Raw genomic sequence first — 25,101 nt, 5'->3', positions numbered from 1 at the left:
CAGTTGGGGTTGGTGCGCTGTCCAATTATTGCCTGCCGTATAGCCTCCTACTGCTCCACAAACACAGCACCATGCCAGCCAGGATGCCTGCATGCCCCAGGTGCCCTTGCTTTTTGACAATGTCTGGTACAGACAGGGATTACAGGGAGGGTAGTGGTTGTTCTGGCTCAGGTTCAATGAGACATGCCATTCCACTGAAGCTGACCTGAAGACCGTTCCTTAGCCACTGAAGATCCTCCTCTGTAGGCTTTTGGGACAGAGGGTTGTAGTCTTTGGCTGGGTACAGGTCCTCCGCTGACTGCACCTGGTTAGGCACTGCTGGCTTCCTCCACTGTCATTCCACATCCGTACGGCCGATATTGTGAACCACCAAAATAGGCTGCATGGCTACACTTATGAGCTCCACAGGGGCATTCGCATGTGGTAGAGAGAATCCCCTGGTCACCTTAGACCTGCCAAGAGACAGGATGTTAAGTACCACTTTGAACACCTTGAAATGGGTTTGTTGTAAGGAATGTGCTATATAAATACGATTTAACTGGTGACGTTACCGCTGTAGAATACTTAATAAACTGTCATTTTCACATCAGGACAAGTGCAGTTTTTCCATACACTTTTAATTGATACTTTGGGATTTCATAACTTGACATATCAAACAAATAGTGGTACAGATCCTATAAATCATGACTGTGAATGCATGTACCACTCCGAATAAATACTGTGCCTTTGAAGATTTCTCTGTTCATGAAACTACAATACAGGCTGGATGTCTAAACAAAGTACATTCTTTGTTAATAGATTTTGAGATTCATTCTCATCAATGCCAACATTCTAGAACTGAGTTATCACTAATCTGGTATCCAGGGTAATCTGGTAAAAGATTATATAATTGATTAAGTAGCTCTTTCCTTGTAGAATGTTGACAGCTGTATAGAACACATTGTATTGCTAAGATGCTCAAACTTTACTTACTTAATACAGGCAAATATATTGATAAAAAGTCCCCTTGTCTGAGAGATTTACACGGTTATCAAAACATCATGCCAAGATAAGCCTACCCCAAACACATTTTTAATTTGAAGTGTTAGTGAATTTTACAATGTGGAAAGACGATTGGAACCATTTCCGTGTTTGACCACTAGGTTTTATGGGTATTATGAAGTGGCTACTGTGGGGCTCTATAGAGTGGCACATCGACTTAAATCCAATAGTTTTTATATTGGACATACATGTTGCACTGTACAAAATGATCTATGTTGTTGCAGTAAAAGGGGGGTCCATTCTACTCAGGAGCACTTGTAGTTTCCAAATCCACAGGGTTTACACCCAGAGGAGCGTGGCCCATCAACTTAAATACAATTAGATTTTCATATTGGACATTTTGCACAGCAGAAAATTATTCTCACGCAAACTCAAACCCCGTCACAAGCTTGTACCGCCAGCGGCAGCCAGCACTCTGCCTTCTCGCACAAGTGAAGGGCTTGTAATTTGCTACCCTGAGGGTTGCATAATGTAATATCTTGGTGTCAACAGTGACAAGAAACTCTGGGATGCTGGCCTTCTAGGCAGAGTTCCTCTGTCCAGTGTCTGTGTTCATTTGCCCATCTTAATCTTTTCTTTTTATTGGCCAGCCTGAGATGGCTTTTTCTTTGCAACGCTGCCTAGAAGGCCAGCTTCCCGGAGTCGCCTCTTCACTGACGTTGAGCCTGGTGTTTTGCGGGTACTATTTATTTAAGCTGCCAGCTGAAGACTTGTAAGATGTCTGTTTCTCAAACTAGACACACTAATGTACTTGCCCTCTTGCTCAGTTGTGCACTGGGGCCTCCCACTCGTTCTATTCTCGTTAGAGCCAGTTTGTTCTGTTCTGTGAAGGGAGTAGTACACAGCGTTGTACGAGATCTTCAGTTTCTTGGCAATTTCTCGCATGGAATGGCCTTCGTTTCTCAGAACAAGAATAGACTGATGAGGAGAAAGTTCTTTGTTTCTGGCCATTTTGAGGCTGTAATCGAACCCACAAATGCTGATGCACCAGATACTCAACTAGTCTAAAGAAGGCCAGTTTTATTGCTTCTTTAATCAGACAACAGTTTTCAGCTGTGCTAACATAATTGCAAAAGGGTTTTCTAATGATCAATTAGCCTTTTTAAAATGATTAACTTGGATTAGCTAACACAACATGCCATTGGAAAACAGGAGTGATGTTTTCTGATAATGGGCCTCTGTACGCCTATGTAGATATTCCATTAAAAATCAGCCGTTTCCAGCTGCAAAAGTCACTTACAACATTAACAATGTCTACACTGTATTTCGGATCAATTTGATGTTATTTTAATGGACAAATGTGCTTTTCTTTAAAGGACATTTTCTAAGTGACCCCAAACCTTTGAACGGTAGTGTATATTTGTAAAAAAAAACAGCTGATGCACGATATCTAAGGACGTCTCGAGGTTTTGCTCACCTGAGGTAGTGTGGTCAACAGCTTATAATGATATTATCTACCAAGAGAGATTTAATCTATATTCTTTAGCTGTCATTTACCACCACAAACCGATGCTGGCACTAAGACCGCACTCAATGAGCTGTATACGGCCATAAGCAAACAGGAAAATGCACATCCAGAGGTGGCGCTCCTAGTGACCGGGGACTTTTATGCAGGGAAACTTAAATCTGTTTTACCTCATTTCTACCAGCATGTTAAATGTGCAACCAGAGGGGGAAAGAAACTCTAGACCACCTTTACTCCACACACAGAGACGCATACAAAGCTCTCCCTCGCCCTCCATTTGGCAAATCTGACCATAATTCTATCCTCCTGATTCCGGGAACACACTTCGTCAGTGTTCCAGGCATTCGTCAACGAGGTGTTCAGGGACATGCTCAGACGGCAGGTGATTGTATACATTGATGACATCCTGATCTTCTTGACCAAACTGAAAGATCACTCGCGTTCGAGCAGTCCTGGAACGCCTCTTGGTCAAGCATCTGTTTGTCAAGGCAGAGAAGTGCCAATTCCACCAGAGGGCTGTATCCTTCTTGGGTTACCAAATCAGCCCGCAGGGATGGAGGACAAGAAGGTAGATGCGGTAAGGTCATGGCCAGTCCAAACCAACATCAAGGGGTTACAACGGTTTCTGGGTTTTGCCAACTTCTACTGCTGCTTCATCAGGTACTTCATCGCCGTTCCTCTGACCTCCCTCCTCAAGGTTGGGTCTCGTAGGTTGGTGTGGTCTCCAGCAGCCGATGTCTCAAGGGGCGTTTTGCCTCCTTGCTAAAACGCACTACCTTTTATGGTTTATGTATCTGAGGTGGGCGTGGGGGCAGTTTTGTCACAAAGACAGGGTAACCCATTGTAATTGTATCCTTGTGCTTTTTCTCCAATAAACTGTCCTCCGCAGAGAGGAATTATGACATCGGCGATCGGGAGTTCCTGGCAGTGAAGGTTGCTTTAGAGGAGTGCAGACACTGGCTGGAGGGCGCCAAGGAACCATTCGTCATCCTCACTGACCATCGGGAACCTAGAGTACATACGGACAGCGAGGAGAATCTGCACCAAGCCAGGTGGACACTTTTCTTCACCAGGTCTGACTTAACGCTGACCTACCACCCAGGTTCTAAGAACATCAAGGCTGATGGCTTGGGACGTAGATGTGGACACCCGCCAGGCTCTACCCTCCCGAGCGCATCTATGTTCCCACAGGGAAAAGGGATCGGCTGCTGACCTGGGCACACACAGCTGTCGTCGCTGGACATCCAGGTTTTTTGCGCACCATCCACTCCATTGCTGAGAAGTACTGGTGGCCCACCTTGGTGCAGGATGTCACTCGGTATGTCAACTCTTGTTCCGTATGTGCTCAAACCAAGTCCCCCTGGAATGCTCCAGCAGGGAAGTTCCTGCCCTTCTCGTGCCTCAGCGACCTTGGTCACATCTGTCCATTGACTTTGTAACCAATATTCCCCATTCTGGTGGTAGTGGATAGATTTTCCAAGTCGATTTTTAATCCCTCTTCCTGGTCTCCCCACTGTTCTCCAGGTCGCTGAGGCACTTCTCCAGCAGGTCTTCTGGTATTATGGCCTTCTGGAGAACATTGTCTCTGACCGTGGCCCCCAATTCACATCACGGGTTTGGAGTGCCTTCTTGGAGAAGCTCGGGGTCACGGTCAGCCTCATTTCTGGGTATCGGCCTCAGTCCAACAGGCAGGTGGAGAAGATGAACCAGGAGCATGGGAGGTTCTTGAGGAGTCAGTCAGGATCGGCAGGGTGAGTGGGCATGATTTCTTCCCTGGGCAGAGTACGCACAGAACTCCCTACATCACTCCTCCACTGGTTTAATCACCTGCCAGTGTGTTTTGGGTTTCCAGCCGGCCCTGGACCTGTGGACCCCGGGCCAGACCGCGGCTCCTGCGGTAGATGAGTGGTTCCGGCACACAGAGGAGGTGTGGAGTGACTCTAGCGCGCCGTCCATCGTTAGAAGGAACAGGCAGACCGCCACCGCAGTGAGACCCCTGTGTTCCATCCTGGGGACCGCGTCTGGCTCTCTACCAGGAACCTCCTTCTGCCCTGCAAGAAACTGAGCCCCCGGTTTGTGGGGCCGTTTCTCTGGAGGGTCAACGAGGTGACGTACAGGTTACAACTACCCAGTCACTATTGCATCTCACCCTCTTTCCATGTTTCCCTTCTCAGGCCGGTGGTTCCTGTTCCCCTAGCTGATACTGTCCCCCTTGACACAACTCCACTGCCCCTGGACATTGAGGGGGGTCCAGCATACTCTGTCAGATCCCTACTGGACTCCTGACATCGTGTGGCCGGCTCCAGTATCTGATGGACTGGGAGAAGTATGGCCCACAGGAGCAGGTTCCGGTGGAGGACATTCTGGACTCCAGCATCATCCGTGATTTACACCTTCGCCGCCCGGACCGACCCGCACCTCGTCCTTGGTCGTCCCTCTGGTTGGCGTCGTCCTGCGGCTGGTGCCGCGCATCAGAGGGGATGGGGGGTGGTTTACTGTCACATCTGCTCCTCCCCTCCGGCGTACAACGTCGCCAGAATACTAACCACCGGTCCTGGGATTCATTATTATTCACACCTGGACTTCATTACCTTCATCATTTCCTCCCTTATGTTTTCTCACCAGTTGGTATTGTTCTTGTGTACCGGCATGTAGCCTTATGGAATTGTGTTGTTTTATTAACTGCACCTGCTTCCCGACTCCGTTATTACATGTTATCAAGTTGCGCGCTCCTGTTTGTAGATGACTCGTCAGATTTATCTAGTTTAACGTGGACATTGGCGTATTTCGTTTTGGCTGAATTGAGTTGTTTCTGTAGAAGACGAATTTGTTGAAGTTTGTTCGTTCATCGTTATAAGTTTTTGCAATTACATTTAATTGTTCATATTTCAAACGCAGATCCATAGCTAGCAGAATTTTTTTCCTTCTGCCTTTATCATTAGTTTCCCGGTTCTCTCCACCTGTCCCTTTGTCTACCGTTTCCTGCTCGTGCTTCAGCTGTGCCCTGCGGTATTGGACCGATGCCAATCTTGGATGGCAAGACATCAGGGCTGAACTGGAGAGAACCTTTACAAGGCCTGCGCCCGAAGGTTGATTTTTGGAGAGCGTTTATCGCAATTTCTGTCTTTCCGCTAATGGCATAGTTAGGGTTGGTATCGCTGCTGAGGTCAGAGATCAATCCTTTTATTGTTTTTGCAAAAAAAATGTATCTATTTAGACGTTATTGAACCGTCAATACTGTATCTGTTACGTGGGAGTTAAACGTGAATTCATTTGCAAAAGCAAATTGATTAATCATTACCTGGATAGGCTGTCTGGGAATTCAACTTTAATTAACCTGAATGCATTTCTTTATCTAGGTTAATATGTAAAATGTCTCTTACTTGGAAGAACCTGAAAAGATATGTTCGACAATTGAACTTATTAAATTGAATGAGACGATGACATCCAATCAATTGAGATTGGCTGGATTCTAATAAGTGTAAACAGTTTAAATGTTAGGGTACATTCACTGCTAGGGTCACTTATCCCTAAGGCCGAAACCACATAGGATTCCCGTGAAAGTGGGACTTCTGTCAGTACTGGGTAGTACTGAATGAGCTTTGCAAAAGCAAATTTTATTGATTAATCAATGATAAATCAAACCTGTACAGGCTATTTAGGAATTAAACTTTAAACCTGAGAGCGTTGCTTCATCTAGGTTAATATGGAAAAGTAAAAAATGTCTCATTTTAATTGGAAGAACCTGAAAAGGTATGTAAAACAATTTTAAACTTTTAAATGAGACAATGACATCCAATCAATTGAGATTGGCTGGATTATCATAAGTTAAATGTTAGGGTACATTCATCACCAGGTTCACATATCCCTAAGGCCGAAGCCACACGGGATTCCCGCGAAGGCGGGACTTCTGTCAGTATTGGGTAGTACTGGGGGTTTGTACTGCTTTAATCAATGTTAGTGATAAATCAAACCTGTATAGGCTATTTGGGAATTAAACTTTAACTAACCTGAAAGCATAACTGTATCATGGTTAATGTGGAAAAGTTTAAATTCACATTTGTTGAAACCAATCAATTTGGATATTATTTAAAATGTCCATTTGAAAAAGGTAAATCTGGCAATTTTACCTCTTAGTTAAATTGAATGAGACAACAATATCCAGTAAGTTACGATTGGCTGGATATCATAAGTAACAACTTGTTATAAACGTGATACACGTTGGGTGTCACATAAATAAATTACTTGTGATTGTTCACCCCCAGGGGTCGCTGATCGCAGAAAGCTGAAATCAAACGGATGTACAGAGGGCGGGAATTCCGTCGCCCAAGACAGGAATTTCAACGTGACACAGGAAAAACAAAATGGCTCCTCTCCCTTTGTTAGCTTTAGCATCTCGTGCAAGCTAATCCTACTTCGTACACTTTCAAGCAAAACATTGGATCCCCTTAAACAAAGGAACGGTTTTACTAGTAATTGTCTTACATACAAACCTTTTTGGCATTCTTAGGTAGCACTAAATTACTGGAACTCGCGGTAGTTTTAGAAAAAGATACGCCTATTGCCTACCCACGCTGTCTAAGCGTGGTAGAAGGATAGATAATACTCTGGCCCGGTCAACTAATAGGTCTATTCTCCTAATTAGCAGGGGATCTATGCCCTCGCTCTAGAATTTTTATACTGACCGACTCCCTCACTCCTAAGACGCGAGTGACAGAAATAGGCCAAACGTGTACTAACGGACTATCTCTGGAATTGAACAACTCATGACTACTATGTCAGAGAAACAAGACAGAGGGAACCTCCTTGTATTGTTCAAATGGCAACACATGTTAACAACTCCCATGTTGTATATCAATCTGGGTACATAATGAAATCTGCTTTTTTCAATTTTATATAGGCTGAATAAAAATAAATGCCTCACCTTAGATTTCTCACAAGGGGGCACCATATGTCGTAGCATTGACTATCATTAAATGTGAAATCAAGTCTGTGTAATTATTCCGTAATACAACGAATCACGGAATAGTAATTAACGAGCAAGTCAGGGCACCACGGGAAAAAGTTTAGATTTTTAATTTCCCAAATATAACTCTTCAGATATTTTATCTTGTTTAATAGTCTTCTGTTAATGTATTGTTACCTCATCAGTCTCATTCCTGAACATTGCAAACCCTTGGATATCTGCACGAACCCTAACATAAATCTTGAATCAGCGATATACAAATTGGCTTAACTATTTATTTACTAACTAATCAATCACAGAATTACATAAACACACACACAATAGGTCATACTTTGGTTACTAACGTGATACAAATAAAAGTCCCTAGTGGACAAAACCGATATGACAGCCACGATATACACTCAAAAGGGCCACATCGTGACAGCATTTTGGATTTGAAATGATGCAATTACTATTTGTATTTATTATGGATCCCCAAGGCGGCAGCTACTCTTCCTGGGGTCCAGCAAAATTAAGGCAGTTTATACAATTTTAAAACATTACAATACATTCACAGATTTCACAACACACAGTGTGCCCTCAGGCCCCTAATCCACCACTACCACATATCTACAGAACTAAATCCGTGTGTGTGTGTCTGTGCCAATGTTTGTGTTGCTTTACAGTCCCCGCTGTTCCATAAGGTGTTTTTTTTCAATCTAATTTTCTGATGGCATGAGTTGTGAAGGTGCACAGCTCACATAATCTGACAGAAGAGGGGGACAATGGAAGAGAATATCTGATGGTCCTGGATCAGAGAGAGATGCATTGACTGCCCCTTTTACGTTGGCTGAGCTGAAGACAGCATTAGCTAAAGCTGGGGTAACATCTCCAGGGAAGGATGAGATGTTACATCATGATGGCTCATCTCAGTGACACTGCAATGGGAAAGTATTGGGCCTTTATGATAAGGCGTGGCAGGAAGGGAAACTGCCTGGAAGTTGGAAACAGGCTGTAGTGGTGCCGATATGGAAATGGGGAAAGACCCTACTAGTCCTTGAAACTATAGGCTGATACCGTTGACATCTCATGTATGTAAACTTATGGAAATGATGATAACGGAAAGGCTGACTGACTTTCTGGAGTGTAGAGGACAAATGTCACCAGATTAAAGTGGGTTCAGGAAAGGCAGGGAAGAATGGATCCTGTACTGTGCCTTGAGTCAGTCATACGGACGGCATAGGCTAATAAGGAGGTGGTAAATGTTTTCTTTGATGTAGATAAGGCTTATGATGTGGAAGGGATGCCTACTTATCAAGCTGGATAACATGGGGTTTGGAGGAAGGGTTTTTAACTTTTTTGGTGATCAATACAAGTGAGGGTGGGGAGCTCTATCTCAAGGCCATCAGACTGTTAAACAGCCATCACTAACAGACTCAAATCTCTTGCCACTTTAATAAATTTAATAAATGGATTTAATAAAGGTATCACTAGTCACTTTAATGTCTACATATCCTACATTACTCATCTCATATGTATATACTGTATCCTATACCATCTACTGCATCTTGCCTAAGCCGCACGGCCATCACTCATCCATATATTTACATGTACATATTCCTATTCATCCCTTTACATTTGTGTGTATAAGCTAGTCGTTGTGAATTTGTTAGATTGTTAGATATTACTGCACTGTCAGAACTAGAAGCACAAGCATTTCACTACCTTGCATTAACATCTACTAACCATGTGTATGTGACCAATACAATTATCTACCTCAAATCAAATTGTATCTCCCAGGGAAGTGTAATTAGGCCTCTGTTGTTCTCCATTATGTATCAGACCTCAGGATAAGACCCAGATGCAGACAGTTCGAAGTAACAAACATTTATTACAAAAACAGGGGGCAGGCAAACGACAGGTCAAGGGCAGGCAGAGGTCAGTAATCCAGAGCAGAGTCCAAAAGGCACAGCACGGCAGACAGGCTCAGGGTAGGCAGAGGTCAGTAATCCAGGGCAGTGTCACAAGGTACAGAATGGCAGGCAGAATGGTCAAAACTAGAAAACAGGGACTAGAGAGAGAACCAGGCGTACGGGAAAACCACTGGTAGGCTTGACAAGACGAACTGGCAACAGAGAACACAGGTATAAATGCACAGGGGATAATGGGCAACACCTGGAGGGGGGTGGAGACAAGCATAAGACCGGTGAAACAGATCAGAGTGTGACATTATGATTGACAATGTATTCTCCCAGGTGTGGACTGATATCGGGAGGTCATTGTTTGCGGATGATGGGGCATTGGGGAAGAAAGGGAGAAATATTACCCATACAGCTAGAAGAGTTCAAGAAGCGATTAGTGAAGTTGAGCTTTAAGTTTTCAGTTGAGAAAACAGTTTTTTTTCCCTAGAAGAAAGGTCAGGGAAGAAATATACTTGAGGTTTTATGGAAAACAACTGGGCATGGGTGGAGCATGTTCGCAGAGTAGTTGTCAAAGGAAAGAAAATGTTGAATGTGATGCGTTGCTTGTCAGGAATGGAGTGGGGTTAAGAGAATGTAATCGAGGCCCAAGCACTAAGAATACCGTATGTTGTCGAGCACTCAGTACCTCCCTGTTGGCAGCGATGCAGGTAGGGAAGAAGACAATAGTTAGCATGACATATTGGGTAAATGTACAAGGACGTAAGGTTACCCATCCTACAAAAAAGGTACTCCAAGAGTGCTGGGGAAATGAATGAAATCTGAGTACAAGCTTTGGGTGGATAGGCAATGGCATGGCGAGCAAGATGGCGTTGCTTGGGAGAGAGTTTAGCCACTCTGTGGTTCTTCCTAGTATCCCACCTTGGTTTCTCCCTCAGCCAGTGATAGATCTAGGGTTGTTTGAGAGGGTACGAGATGTTGAGGAAGGAGTAGATTCAGTTGTAAGTGAACATTATTTAGACCTTCACTGTCTCTGCTCCACACTCCAGTCCAGTTGGTGGCGGTAATGCAACTTAATGCCAACTGCCAACTCTACAGACGAAGAAGAAACTCTGCTGCTGCATTTTTATGGGGGGGGGTGTAGGGGTATATGCGTCACTTCCGTCTGTAGCTGTACACCACCTTCATATGGTAATGGCGAAAGATCCTTGCATGGTAAAACGATTTTTCTAGAAAGACCAGGGTCATAAAACCAAGAGGCAAACCGTCGCTCAGGAACATAGTTACGGGCATAACGCAATTTTAGATAATAGTCGACCTATTTACTTAATCGGTTTAGCTTGCTAACGTTAGCTAGCTAATCATCACGTTCGTTCCTTTCGGTTGCCGGCATTTACGATTCATTTAGCTAGCTAGTTAGCAAGCTTCGGGGACTCAATTGTACAGCTTGATTGATAATAAGTTACTACTGTTGCTAACATTAGCTAGCCACCACTGTCGTCATGGCTAAATGGGGAGAAGGGGATCCACGCTGGATCGTGGAGGAGAGAGCCGATGCAACGAACGTCAACAACTGGCATTGGTGAGTAACGTTAGCCAAGTTGAAGAAAGCACACTGCCTTTTCGAGATGCAGTTGGAAAGGCCTGCTCACTGGCAAGCTATTATCAGACCAAGGCAAGGGTTCCGGAAGTAGAAACACGGTTAAGACTGCTCCCACAACAGTTTTGCTTCGGTACTGCACTGCAGTTTAAATAACGCCCGGTCCAGACTCCCACATAGAGAAGTCCGTTGAAAATGCCTAAAAATAGACTTTAGTCATCACCTTTTGGGCGGTGGTGGAAAAAGTACTCAATTCTCATACTTGAGCAAAAGTAAATATACCTTAATAAAAAAAAAAATTACTCAAGTGAAAGTCACCCAGTAAAATACTAACAAGAGTAAAAGTCTAAAACTATTGGTTTTTAAATGTACTTAAGTATCAAAAGTAAATGTAGTTGCGAAAATATACTTAAGTATCAAAAGTAAAAGTGTGGATAATTAAAAGTTCCTTATTTTAAGCAAACCAGACGGCACAATTGTTTTTTTTTCATTTACGGATTGCCAGGGTCACACTCACACTCTGTCATCATTTAAAAACAAAACATTTGTGTTTAGTAAGTCCGCCAGATCAGAGGCAGTAGGGATGACCAGGGATGTTCTCTTGATAAGTGTGCGAATTGGACCATTTTCTGTCTTGCTAAGCATTGGGCTCCCGAGTTGCGCAGAGGTCTAAGGCACTGCATGTCAGTGCTAGAGGCGTCACTACAGACCCTGGTTCGATTCCAGGCTGTATCACAACAGGCCGTGATTGGAGTCCCATAGGGCGGAGCACAATTGGCCCAGCGTCGTCCGGCTTATGGGTTTGGCCGGGGTAGGCCGTCATTGTAAATATCAATTTGTTCTTAACTGACTTGCCTAGTTAAATAAAAACGAATAAATATAATGAGTACTTTTGGGTGTCAGGGAAAATGTATGGAGTAAAAAGTACATAATCTTCTTTAGGAATAAAGTGAAAGTTGTCAAATATTAAGAAAGGAATGATACCCCAAAAAACGACTTAAGTACTTTGTATAAAACATTCATTGAATTATTCAAATAATTGTTGAGGATGCCAATTTTGTTTTTCCATCACTCACATCAAAAGATATTAACATCTTTTTCATCCAATGTCTGCTGTGTTTTTGGATGATGTGACGTCTTGCTGCTCCCTATGCGCAGTGAGTGCTAGTGTGCGTGATGTTGGTCCATATAAACCGGGCCCCCAGTGTCTGGTCTGGAGCGTGAAGTCACGAGCTCTGCTGCTACATAGCAACCTAGCGCTGCCAAAATGCCAGGTCTATCTGAGGAAGCCTATGTAAATTACGATCGCCAGGACTGCCAAACTAAAACATTTTAGACGCCCGTTTTGGGCTCTAAAATGTATTTATGATGATCAAGTTCCGTTTCCACAGTGAATTATTTGAATGTTCACTACAAATCCATATATTTAATTAAATAGTGATCCATTCTGAGGACTACATTTGTCATCATACAGGACCGTGCTGACAGACCAATCACGATGGGATTGGTCAATGAATCGGTAAACATATAGGAACCGGACGATATTAGCTATAAATGCCAACATCTGCATTGGCCCGATGTCTAATTTAACGCCAATGTGCAAAACCGATGTCAAAGCTGACGTGCATACCTATATAACGTAGGTAGATGACGAATGACGCCACGGAGAATCCAGTGCTACACGTGCAACACAGCATTCCCAACCTAGCCCACTGTCTGCAGTGTGGATCTATTTTTTTGTTTCAAAGGAAGATAACAAAAAGGCCACAAGCAACGTTTGTGCTGGTATTTCATGAGGTGAGAAAGTGAAATCTTTCAATACCACAAACTTAATTACTCATTTGAAAGTGCATCACCCCCAGACGTTCAGAGACTGCTTAGAACAAAAGCAGGAAAAAAAACTAAGCACACACTTCCAACAAGTTCAAGTCGAGCAGTCATTTGAAAGGGTGAGAAGATTTCAGCGAAACAACTCAAAGGCGAAATCCATTTACACCAAGCTAATGGAATTCATTGCCCTTGACTGGTCGAGCACCTCGAGCCCCAGTACACATTACCAAGTAGGTGCTTTTTTCAGATGTTGCCCTACCGGAGTTGCACAGGATTGTTGAAACAAACATCCATGAGCTACTTGCTATGGGCGTCACTGCTATTAGCTTCACGACTGACATTTGGATCAGTGATGTCAGCCCCATGAGCATGCCAAGTCTGACACCCCAGTGGGTCGACAAGGATTTCGTACTGAGGAAAGCCGTATTGTATGCTCAGGAATGTTACTGGTTCTCATACTGCTGCCATTTCAATGGCATTTGAGAACATGTTTGAAGCATGAACACTCATAGCTCCATTCAAACAACTGACTGGAGAAATAAGCTCAACTGCGTCTGCAGCAGACGTGATACCCTGTCATGGCATTGAAACGCCTGCTCAACAAAAATGCCAACACAGACCGTCGGAAAAGTACTAGAGGCTGTGATCAAGCGATTCAGTGGCATTCTCTCTGAGCCTCTTTACCGCTACTTCGATGCAGACTAGAAACAGGGTTTACATCAAATGTTAGACACAGCTGGACAAGATAGAAAGGGACACAGTGACAGTGTGCACTGAGGAAGAAGACCCACGACAGAAGGGGTCATCAACATCAGATGAGGTAACGTTAGCTCGAGGAACCAATTAGCTATATTATTAACTGGTTATACGACTCCTTGCCGTTCCTTAAGCTATAACATTACTTGCTCACTGGACCCTGGCAATCTGTGTGAAATGTTAGCTAGCTAATGAACTAATGTTTTCCCTCTGGTTAATTTTCAGAATGGGAGAATTAGGTGAAAATTAGATGTTGCTTGTTAAACAAGTGGATTCAGGGATCAAGTGGAGCTGGGCCTAGCTTTAAGCTGGATGCCAATAGAGGTGAAAAGGAACACCACACACTTTCCCTCTTTTTCAATAAGGAGTATAAAAAGGGATATGTCAGGTGTGCAAAAGGTCTCATGTTCTGCTGCTGGCACATTGTACACTTTCTGCCTGTGTACATTGTTCTACAATGTAATAATGTGCAGTGTAGCCCAAAGATATTGCTTTTGCTGTGTTGAACTTGACATACTGTAACACTTTCGTGTGAGTGAGGGGGGGATTATTACATTTTGTTATTCAGTGAATATTACTTTTGCCACAATAATAGAGCATAAATAGAATGCCTGTTTGTTTCATTCTAGTGCAATATTTAGCGTGTGTATGTGATCACAAGTTTTCTATTATAAAGGCTGTCATCGCTGCAATATTAGTGTATTGTTTTTTTTCTCTCAGGATTTGAGTGTCATTTGCAGTAAAGTCTAGGCAACAAATAACATTGGATTGCGTTCCTTAATTTTTAGCTAGGAGTTTGGTTCACATGAACCACTTTTTATTTTACACACTGAGACTGATCATGTTCTTTGTTGTTTAATTAGTACAGTTAACCTGCATTTCAAGAAGGGATTCCAGCCTAAAAGTCACTAGAAATTTAAGGCAACAAATAAAGGATCCCCGCGTTTGTGTGTCAGTGAAAAAGTCACCTTTTTGGGCCCTCACCAGTTTGCATCTCTGAATATTACATGCTTCATATTCAAATACTTCATTTTTTTCATTGTATTCACAGGAATGTCCCTGTATTGATGTGTAATATTGTTATTGTTTCAATAAATACTTCTGGCTTCATGTGACGTCGGAAGATTTCCATAGCGCTGACATTCCAAGTATTCCTATCTACTAGTTTTAATGTCTATGGTATAAACTGTATGCAACCCGGATATAGACGGTCCATGAATCGGCGTATGCGAACGTGAATAGATTACTCTGTGTAGCATTAGTGCTGTAGGAAGGTGAACCTTTGCCCCAGTATGAGGTCCTAAGCGCTCTGGAGCAGGTTTTCATCAAAGATCTCTGTACTTTTCTCCGTTCATCTTTGCCTCGATCCTGACTAATCTCCCAGGCCCTGCCGCTGCAGAACTTCCACACAGCATGATGCTGCCACCATGCTTCACCGTATGGTTTCCTCCAGACTTTGATGTACCTGTACTGTCTCCTCCTCCTAGATGTTAGCGGGGTGAACAGGCTGTGGTTCGGTGGCTGAGGTCCTTGATGATCTTCTTGGCCTTTTACTCCAGGTGCTGTAAATGTCCTGGGGAGCAGGCAGTGTGCCCCCAATGATGCGTTGGGCTGACTGCCCCACCCTCTGGAGAGCCCTGCAGTTGCAGACGGTGCAATTGTCATACCAGTCGGTGATGCAGACCGACAGGATGCTCTCAATGGTGCATCTGTAGAAGATTGTGAGGGTCTTAGAGGCCAAGCCAAATGTCTTCAGCCTCCTACACCATACTCTCTGTGTGAGGGGACCATTTCAGATCGTCAGTGATGTACACGCTGAGGAACTTGAAGGCTGTGGCTTTGTCGAGGGCCAAGACCATAGTACACCACATGCACTGGGGGTAGAGAATAATCAATCGTGTTGCTGTGGACACAGGATATTCACACACACACAACCTGTTTGACCTCGCTGTGATACTGTAGGCCTACTTATGTTACTTATCTGAGAAATACTATAGCAGTAAATTGATGACATTCATTGATATAAACCTGTCTCCAATACATTTGTATTAGTTTACACAGACCCACCGTGGACCTTTTTGGCAAATAAATGTGTGAAAAAGCGTCCCGTGGTTTGATTTGTCAACGAGCTCAATGTATTCAACACTGGTGGTAACCAGGTGATCCTAGTAAATGATTTCCCCTCTGGTATGTTCTTTTGTGAACTGTCTTGGACTCATTGTTTCCCTGTTTACTACTCAGATAATTTAGTCTGACTTAAGTAAAATAATTGTAAATACAGTGCCTTCAGAATGTATTCATACCCCGTGATTTATTCCACATTTTGTTACAGCCTCAATACAAAATGGATTTAATATATTTTTCCACTCATCTACACACAATACCCCTTAATAACTAAGTGAAAACATGGTTTTAGAAATGTTTGCAGATTTATTGAAAAATGAAATACAGAAATTTCTGGGTCTAAGAGCTTTCCACACCACATTTGCCCATTTTTTTTTTTATTATTTTCAAAATTCTTCAAACTCTGTCAAAGTGGTAGTTGCTTGTTGCTAGACAGACATGTTTATGTTTTGCCAGAGATTTTCCAAGTAGATTTTAAGTCAGAACTATAACTTGGCCACTCAGGAACATTCACTGTCTTTTTGGTAAGCAACTCCAGTATAGATTTGGCCATGTGTTTTAGGTTGTCTTGCTGAAAGGTGAATTCATCTCCCAGTGTCTGGTGGAAAGCAGACTGAACCAGGTTTTCCACATTTTGCTTGTGCTTAGCTCTGTTCCGTTGCTGTTAAAAAAAATAAAAAATATCTTAACACTCTCCGGTCAATAACAAACAGGCAACACTATGCTTGAAAAAATGCAGAGTGAAACTATGTAATGTGTTGAATTTGAACACTTTGTATTCAGGACAAAAAGAAAGTGAATTGCTTTGCCACATTTTTTGCAGTATTACTTTAGTGCATTGTTGCAAACTGGATGCATGTTTTTGGAATATTTTTATTCTGTACAGGCTTCCTTTCCAGCCTGTTAATTAGGTTGGTATTGCGGAGTAACTACAATGTTGATCCATTCTCAGTTTTCTCCTAACACAGCCATTAAACTCTAACTGTTTTAAAGTCACCATTGGCCTCATGGTGAAATCCCTGAGCGGTTTCCTTCCTCTCCAACAACTGAGTTAGGAAGGATGCCTGTATCTTTGTAGTGACTCTGTGTATTGATACACCATCCAAAGTGTAATTAACTTCACCATGCTATTATATCTACCAATAGGTCCCCTTTTCTTTTAAGAGGCATTGGAGAATCTCCCTGGTCTTTGTGGTTGAATCTGTTTGAAATGTACTGTTCAACTGAGGGACCTTACAATTATCTGTATATGTTGGTTACAGAGATGAGGTAGTCATTCAAAACTCATGTTAAACTCTATTATTGCACACAGTCCATGCATTTTAGTATGTGACTGTTAGTCAAGTTTTTACTCCTTCATTTATTTACGCTTGACAAAAGGGATTGAATGCTTTTAATTTTAGTTTTTTTTAAATCCACTTTGACATTATGGGGTATTGTGTGTAGGCCAGTGATAAAAGCATTTCAATTGAACCCATTTTAAATTCAGGCTGTAGCTGAACAACATATGGAAAAGGTCCAGGGGTGTGATTTACTTTCTGAAGACAATGTATATTTATTATGTAAATAAACCCAATTGAACTATATTTCTGAAGGAAAAATTCACTTGCCTAAGAATACGTTATTGAAACGGATTACTTTCTTTTGAGTCCATCTAGGGCTATGCACACACTGCTACAATGGAGCTTTGCTGGCATGGTGCCAGCAATACCTGGGTATTGCCAGCAATACGGGCCACACATACTGAACATGTCACGGTGCCAATGTTGACAGCTAAATTACCATATCACAGTTTTACTAGTTCATTACACAAGGCACAAAATATGAGAGGTCTGAAACGGGGAAATTCTCCAATAACAATTGCTTGTTTCTGTTACAGAATGCTTTGTTGGGTGACTGTGACCTTATGAACAGAACCCAGTTGAATATATGAATTCATTGCGTGTCCCTACAGGACGGAGCGTGATGTGACAGGCTGGTCGACAGACAAGCTGAAGGAGCTCCTGTTGGGGCTGCGCGTGGAGGGCCCAGAGGGGAGCTGCGAGGTCACCGACGTCCCGAAGCTGGACGGCGAGGCGTCCATCAACAACCGCAAGGGAAAGCTCATCTACTTCTACGAGTGGAATGTCAAGGCGACGTGGACCGGTGAGTGCAGCACACTCTCTCACACCACTCTGTATGGAACTCATGTTGAACATATAGTAAGATGTTTTCTGCAAAAAGTATCCCACATTTTGATTGACACACAGAGGGTTTTGAGCCAAACTAAGTGCAGCTTAACACTCGTTTCCATGGTGATGAGACTAACTTTTATTTTATTTAACCAGGTAGGCCAGTTGAGAACAAGTTCTAATTTCAACTGCGACCTGGCCAAGATAAAGCAAAGCAGTGCGACAAAAACAACAGTTACACATGGGATAAACAAATGTACAGGCAATAACACAATAGAGAAATCTATATACAGTGCGTGCAAATGTAGTATGATTAGTGAGGTAAGGCAATAAATAGGCCATAGTGGCGAAATAATTACAATTTAGCATTAACACTGTAGTGATAGATGTGCAAGTAGAGATACTGGGGTGCAAAAGAGCAAAAATAAATAACAATATGGGGATGAGGTAGTTGGGTGTGCTATTTACAGATTGGCTGTGTACAGTGATCGGTAAGCTGCTCTGACAGCTAATGCTTAAAGTTAGTGAGGGAGCTATGACTCCAGCTTCTGTGATTTTTGCAATTCGTTCCAGTCATTGGCAGCAGAGAACTAGAAGGAAAGGCGGCCAAAGTAAGAGTTGGCTTTGGGGATGACCAGTGAAATATACCTGCTGGAGCGCGTGCTGCTATGGTGACCAGTGAGCTGAGATAAGGCGGGGCTTTCCCTAGCAAAGACTTATAGATTGCCTGGAGCCAGTGGGTTTGGTGATGAATATGAAGCGAGGGCCAGTCAACGAGAGCATACAGGTCACAGTGGTGGGTAGTATATGGGGCTTTGGTGATAAAACGGATGGCACTGTGATAGACTATATCCAATTTGCTGAGTAAAATGTTGGAGGCTATTTTGTAAATGACATCGCCGAAGTCAAGGATCGGTAGGATAGTCAGTTTTACGAGGGTATGTTTGGCAGCAGCATAAGTGAAGAAGGCTTTGTTGTGAAATAGGAAGCCGATTCTAGATTTAACTTTGGATTGGAGATGCTTAATGTCAGTCTGGAAGGAGAGTTTACGGTCTTACCAGACACCTAGGTATTTGTAGTTGTCCACATATTCTAAGTCAGAACCGTCCAGAGTAATGAAGCTAGTCGGGCAGGTGGGTGCGGGCAGCGATTGGTTGAAGAGCACGCATTTAGTTTTACTTGCATTTAAGAGCAGTTGGAGGCCACGGAAGGAGAGTTGTAATGGCATTGAAGCTCGTCTGGAGGTTTGTTAAGTGTTCAAAGAAGGGCCAGAAGTTTACAGAATGGTGTTGTCTGCGTAGAGGTGGATCAGAATCACCAGCAGCAAGAGCGACATCATCATTGATGCATACAGAGAAAAGAGTCGGCCCAAGAATTGAACCCCGTGGCACCCCCATAGACTGCCAGAGGTCCAGACAACAGGCCCTCCGATTTGACACACTGAACTCTATCTGAGAAGTAGTTGGTGAACCAGGCGAGGCAGTCATTTGAGAAACTAATGCTATTGAGTCTGCCGATAAGGTTGTGGTGATTGACAGAGTCGAAAGCCTTGGCCAGGTCGATGAATACGGCTGCACAGTAATGTCTCTTAACGATGGCGGTTATATCATTTAGGACCTTGAGCGTGGCTGAGGTGCACCCATGACCAGCTCGGAAACCAGATTGCATAGTGGAGAAGGTACGGTGGGATTCGAAATGGTCGGTGATCTGTTTGTTAACTTGGCTTTCGAAGACTTTAGTAAGGCAGGGTAGGATAGATATAGGTCTGTAACAGTTTGGGTCTAGAGTGTCACCCCCTTTGAAGAGGGTGATGACCGCGGCAGCTTTCCAATCTTTGGGGATCTCGGACGATACGAAAGAGGTTGAACAGACTAGTAATAGGGGTTGCAACAATTGCGGTGGATAATTTTAGAAAGCGAGGGTCCAGATTGTTTAGCCCAGCTGATTTGTCGGGGTCCAGATTTTGCAGCTCTTTCAGAACATCGACTATCTGGATTTGGGTGGAGGAGAAGCGGGGGGTTTGCTTGGGCAAGTTGTTGTGGGGGGTGCAGAGCTGTTGGCCGGGGTAGGTGTAGCCAGGTGGAAAGCATGGCCAGCCGTAGAAAAATGTTTATTGAAATTCTCGATAATCGTAGATTTATCGGTGGTGACCTCTATATTCTCCCGTACACAAAGACCCAGGGGTTCAGTGAGAAGTGGGTGGGTTGTCATAGTATCTGTCTTCTTCAAAGTAGGCTTCATGACATCTTTTTTTCTTTCTCTCGCTCTCTCTCTCCCTCAGGAACATCAAAAACCGGAATCAAGTACAAAGGGAACATTGACGTTCCCAACCTCTCTGATGAAAATGACATGGACGACCTAGATGTAAGTTATGACAGAATGCCATTCAGGATCATGCTCTTTCAGGCTAATCGACAGCTGCTAACTGTTGGTTGTAATGTTAGTTACTCCTGAAAAAAGTTACATTTGTTTCTTTTCTACTTTATTTAACAATTTGCAGATATGAGAACAGAGAGACATTGAAAACAGTACAACATCCCTAGTCCCTTTCCCCCCCCATCCATCTCTCCCACCCACCCCACCAAGGCTTCATACAAGGACATCACAAAAAAGTAAATAAAAAAAATAGACAAAAATAAACAATGATGGAAAGAAAAACTAAACATTCAAGAAATTGTATTGATAGTAATTGGTAACGGCAACATCACTGCTGACTTCCAACTGTAGCACCAACACCATTCTCCAATAGGAGCACCAACAACATCTAGTCTATATCAGTGGTCCCGTGGGCCCAAAGGGAGTTAAGTTTATTTCTTTGCACTACCTTTATATGGGTAGAACAAGACCACACCTAACATAACAATTTGTATAGTCTATGCTCTCTTTTTTGTGGGGGGGGGGCACAGATCAGTGTGGTTCTTTGCAAGGATGAACCCAATACACCTCTCACCGAACTCATGAGGAAGGAGGGAGCAAAGAAAGTGCGAGCTGCCCTGGGGAGCTATGTTGGCCACCTGAAATCGGGTGAGGCCTTTATTCAAATCTATTTAACTCTATTGCCTGTTTATAGGCGATAGTTCAGCTTGATACTAGTTGAAATTGAACTTTTCCGATGATTGCAGAGTTCACTCAGGGCATGATCCTGCCCACGGCGAATGGGGCGGCGAGCAAGCCACAGCCTTCGCAGACTAAGGTCAAAGTTGACAAAACCCAGGTGGGTAGCAGTTGCCTTCTTACCTTACGTCCTGATTCTCTAACATCAATCTCTTCCGTTATGGATTTAACAATGGTGGAAACTTCCAGCTAATGTTTACATCAATACAAACAAAAGGAGAAGAATTGGGACGCAGCCTATGTATCAAGGGGGTAATGATTTAAAACCCAACTAGCAATAACAGTGTAAGGAATGTTCCATACATGTTATGTTCAAGAAGAGTCCAATTAGCAAAACAAAAGAAAGAAACCAGTGCTTTTTTTTTTTTAATCTGCAAAAATTGAACTGTGAAGTTCATCCCCACCGCCCTTCATACAATGTAAAGCGCCACAATCCATTCCAAAATGTATTTACTCAACTTCCAAGTATTCAGGCTTATCGAGTATTACGTGAGCTTCACCTAAGGTACAAATACTGGGACTTCATGATCATGCTTGTCTGTTGTATGTCCCCAGATTGGTCCCTCTGCTTCTGCTCCACCATCCAGCACAGGGGTCAAGATTTCAACCTGCAAGTTTAGTCTCAAGGAGACCTTCCTCACCTCACCTGATGAGCTGTACAGAACCTTCATCAACCAGAACGTGGGTGGTCAAGTAGTCTTTTCCTTGTCCTTTCCTCGAACATCACTTATCGGGTCAGGCATAACAGTTGGAAGTAATACACTACATGACCAAAATATACTCCAGGAGTATATTCATTACGCAGATTCTGTTGCTAAACGTATAGTCTGTTGCAAAATGTTTTGCAAAAGTAACTGTTTACTCCAAACGAAAACCTTTTAACAAAAACAGGAGTTTCTATTGGACAAATTCAGTTGGGTTCCTCTCCGTTTCATTCTATTTGCTCTGTTTGCTTCCATTTTAGTTCATAAACGGTTCCCCTTCCCAGTCACTGAGGAAGTAGGAAAGGATGCCATTTTAGAGTATTGAAACAACCATAGTTTGGCAATGGTGAGATGCAGAGAGGCTTAATTGCAACGTTTCCCAAACTTGGTCCTTGGGACCCCAAGGGGTGGATGTTTTGGTTTTTGCCATAACACTGCACAGCTGACTCAAATGATCAAAGCTTGATGATTATTTGAATCAGCCGTGTAGTGCTAGGGCAAAAACCAAAACGTGCACCCCTTGGGGTCCCGAGGACCGAGTTTGGGTGAAGCAGTAAAGCAGGGTTTCCCATGTCATTAACAAGCTCAGTTGCCCTAATAATGTAGAGTAAGAATATCATTGAGTGGATGTGCTTCCTTGCCTTCTAAAGAAAGGGTTTTACCTGGGTTTTGATATCATTTTTATCCTTTTTTTCCCTGCGGTACTTCACTAGTGCAAATAATTTCACCAGTGCAAACATTTTTGATTCACTTTTATATCCAATGTTGGATTTTACTGTTTCTTTCAATTGGGAACGAGGAGCAACCTCAGTGAACTAGACTTAAACTCTGTGTAGATTACTTCCGGGTCAGAAATGTTGCCTATTGTAAGATAATGTTCACCTACCTTAAATTGGTGGCCCATAACTCTTTTGAATCATGACTACAATTGGCTGACGGCTTGTAGGAATCATTGCTGATTTGACTCCTCTGGTCTCCTCTGGTAATGCAGATGGTCCAGGCGTTCACCCATGCTGCAGCTGTGGTCGACGGAGAAAAAGGAGGGAAGTTTCAGCTGCTAGAGGGGAGTGTCAACGGAGAGTTTACAGAGCTGGTGAGGACACGTGTCTGCTTGAGATCATGTTTGTTATCTGTCAATCGTAACCCATTGTGGAAGAATATCCAAATCTAACTGTAGTCTTTGTTTCCACTTCTTAGGTCCCAGATGAGAAGATTGTTATGAAATGGAGGTTCAAGACCTGGCCATGTGGTAGGTTTCCCTACCTTGCCCAGTTGTGCTCTGTTGATTTTGTGTGTGCTCCTTTTAACCTCAGCAACTTTCAATATCAACTTTAATTTCAGCATGTCTCCACTTAGGTATTTCTTATACAGGTAATCTCTACAACACTAACTGCTTTCTCAACTAGCTCCTGGGGACCCACAGGTTTTGCAGGCTTTTGTTTCATCCTAGAACTAAGGATAACACTCATTGAGCAAATTGGAAACCGCATTTATTGTTGATGAGGACTTTAACAAAGGAAATCTGAGGAGAATTCTCCCGAAATTCCACCACCACATCTCCTGTGTTACACGGGAAGAGAGGACACTTGATCATTGTTATTCTCCCTTCCGAGACAGTTAATCCAGAATCAGAGAAAATGGCTGTCTAGCAATGATCAACCAAGTTGATAGTGCTTGAGGAATTTTATTGAAGAATAATGTGCAAATATTGTAAAATCCAGGTGGGCAAAATTTATAGACTTACCCAGAAAGATTTAAAGCTGTAATCACTGCCAAAGGTGATTCTAACATGCATTGACTCAGGGGATGAATATTTATTTAATCAAGATACAGTATGTGTTTATTTTTTTTTTAATGTATTACAAATTGTATAATTTTCCCTCCACTTTGAGAGTATTTTGTGTAGATCGTGGACAAATCCATTGTAATCCCACTTTGTAACAACAAAATGTGGAAAAAGTCGAGGGGTGTGAATACTTTCTGAAGCATTGTATTTATATTCTGGATTCTGACATTGCTCACGTGATATCTACTATGGATTTGTTAATTGGACGAGTTCTGACATTTCTTGTTTTGTGTATTTGTTTGGTATTTGCTAGACATTCTACCACTGATAGAACAATGAGACCGATATTTCACTGGATGTATAAATGTGAAGCATCCTGTTGGCGTTTCCGCTCACAACCAAATATTGTATGGAAGCGATAGCGAGCTCACTGGCGGGCAGTGGGAGGAGATGGATTTTGGCTGACATTCTGTACATTTTCTCATCAATTAAACATTTGATCTCAATACAGTTTTCTGTTCCTAAAACTATAATCTGTTGTGGACAGTTTTGTGGAATTTACCGCTTGCAAAAGTTTAAAAAAAATTGCGCTGCTTAGGAGTGCAAAGGCAAATTGAGTTATTGTACACGTGCACTTCAGAGTAGGTGTTCCTTAACGGAAATATGCAGATGTATACTGGAACGCGCCAATAGGATATTGCTTGCGCGTGCTTGGCTCTGCCCACCTCTTTGCTTGTTCTGCCCACTATCACTCATTTGTTCCCATTAGACCACAGCTTGTCGATTCCATCTTGGTTTAGTTATAAAAATATTTGATTCAACTGCACTGTTTGAGCTAGTATCAAGCATTTCGCTGCATCAACTATAACACCTGTAAATCTGATGCGACCAATACATTTTGATTTGATTTTAACATACCTGATTAAACTAATCACAGACTTGATGATTGGTTGGATCCGGTGTGTTGAAACTGGGCAGGAACAAAAGCCTGCATCCCCTGTTGGGGACCCACGACTGGACTTGAGAAACCCTGGATAGTAACATAAATGGCTTGGATATATTGTTTTTGCAACAAATTACTCTGATTTCCCTCTTCCAGAGCACTATGCGACTATCACTCTAAACATGAAGGATCGAGGCAATGAGACTGAGCTGAAGCTGGAATGTAAAGATGTCCCTACTGGAGAGGAGGATAGGACGAAGGAGGGTTGGAAGAGATACTACTTTGAAGCCATCAAACAAACTTTTGGATTCGGGGCCCGACTCTACTGAGATTGACTCCTCTAAGTCATGAACAAAAAAAGAACCTGATTTATTTAATGTGAATGAATACTCTCTTTGACACTGTCTTGTAGCACTAGCCATACTGGGTGCCTTTTCCACTTGGAAGACTGGCTTGCAGTGTAAGGGTCAGTAGTTCAAGGCTTCCTTTGAGGTCTGCTTAACTCACTGAGTCTACGCAAAGGAGATGTAGAAACAATCACTCGAATGACAGTATATTTACGCGCTGACAGTATTTGCAATTAATGATTAGTATTCTCTATCCAATTCTGCACATTTTAAAGTGTCGTGCTGAAATAAATGCAATTTTTACTGAATTATGTCTTGTGGGTTTAATGATGACTGATTGTGCAAAACTACTGGTT

At 42.8% G+C, this 25,101-nt stretch overlaps 1 protein-coding gene across 1 annotated transcript; it reads left to right on the top strand.

The window, feature by feature from the left end:
• The first annotated feature begins 10,523 nt into the window (after positions 1 to 10,523).
• On the top strand, positions 10,524 to 25,053 carry LOC115195277 (activator of 90 kDa heat shock protein ATPase homolog 1). Its single transcript, XM_029755048.1, has 9 exons — positions 10,524 to 10,952; positions 17,635 to 17,825; positions 20,133 to 20,215; positions 20,758 to 20,875; positions 20,974 to 21,065; positions 21,521 to 21,646; positions 22,661 to 22,762; positions 22,867 to 22,918; positions 24,555 to 25,053. The coding sequence occupies exons 1-9, from the start codon at positions 10,873 to 10,875 to the stop codon at positions 24,725 to 24,727; spliced, it is 1,017 nt and encodes a 338-aa protein (XP_029610908.1). The 5' UTR covers positions 10,524 to 10,872; the 3' UTR covers positions 24,728 to 25,053.
• Positions 25,054 to 25,101: the final 48 nt, after the last annotated feature.

Source organism: Salmo trutta, chromosome 1 (genome assembly GCF_901001165.1).
Source record: "Salmo trutta chromosome 1, fSalTru1.1, whole genome shotgun sequence".
In the NCBI taxonomy this organism is placed as follows: Eukaryota; Metazoa; Chordata; class Actinopteri; order Salmoniformes; family Salmonidae; genus Salmo; species Salmo trutta.
Note: the sequence above shows the minus strand (reverse complement) of the source record. Positions and strands in the feature narration are given on the sequence as shown.

Coding starts and splice junctions, on each gene's coding strand:
- LOC115195277 (XM_029755048.1), top strand. CDS start 10,873: ATGGCTAAATGGGGAGAAGGGGATCCACGCTGGATCGTGGAGGAGAGA. Junction 20,216..20,757: donor ATGACATGGACGACCTAGAT/GTAAGTTATGAC, acceptor GGGGGGGCACAG/ATCAGTGTGGTTCTTTGCAA. Junction 20,876..20,973: donor TGTTGGCCACCTGAAATCGG/GTGAGGCCTTTA, acceptor CGATGATTGCAG/AGTTCACTCAGGGCATGATC.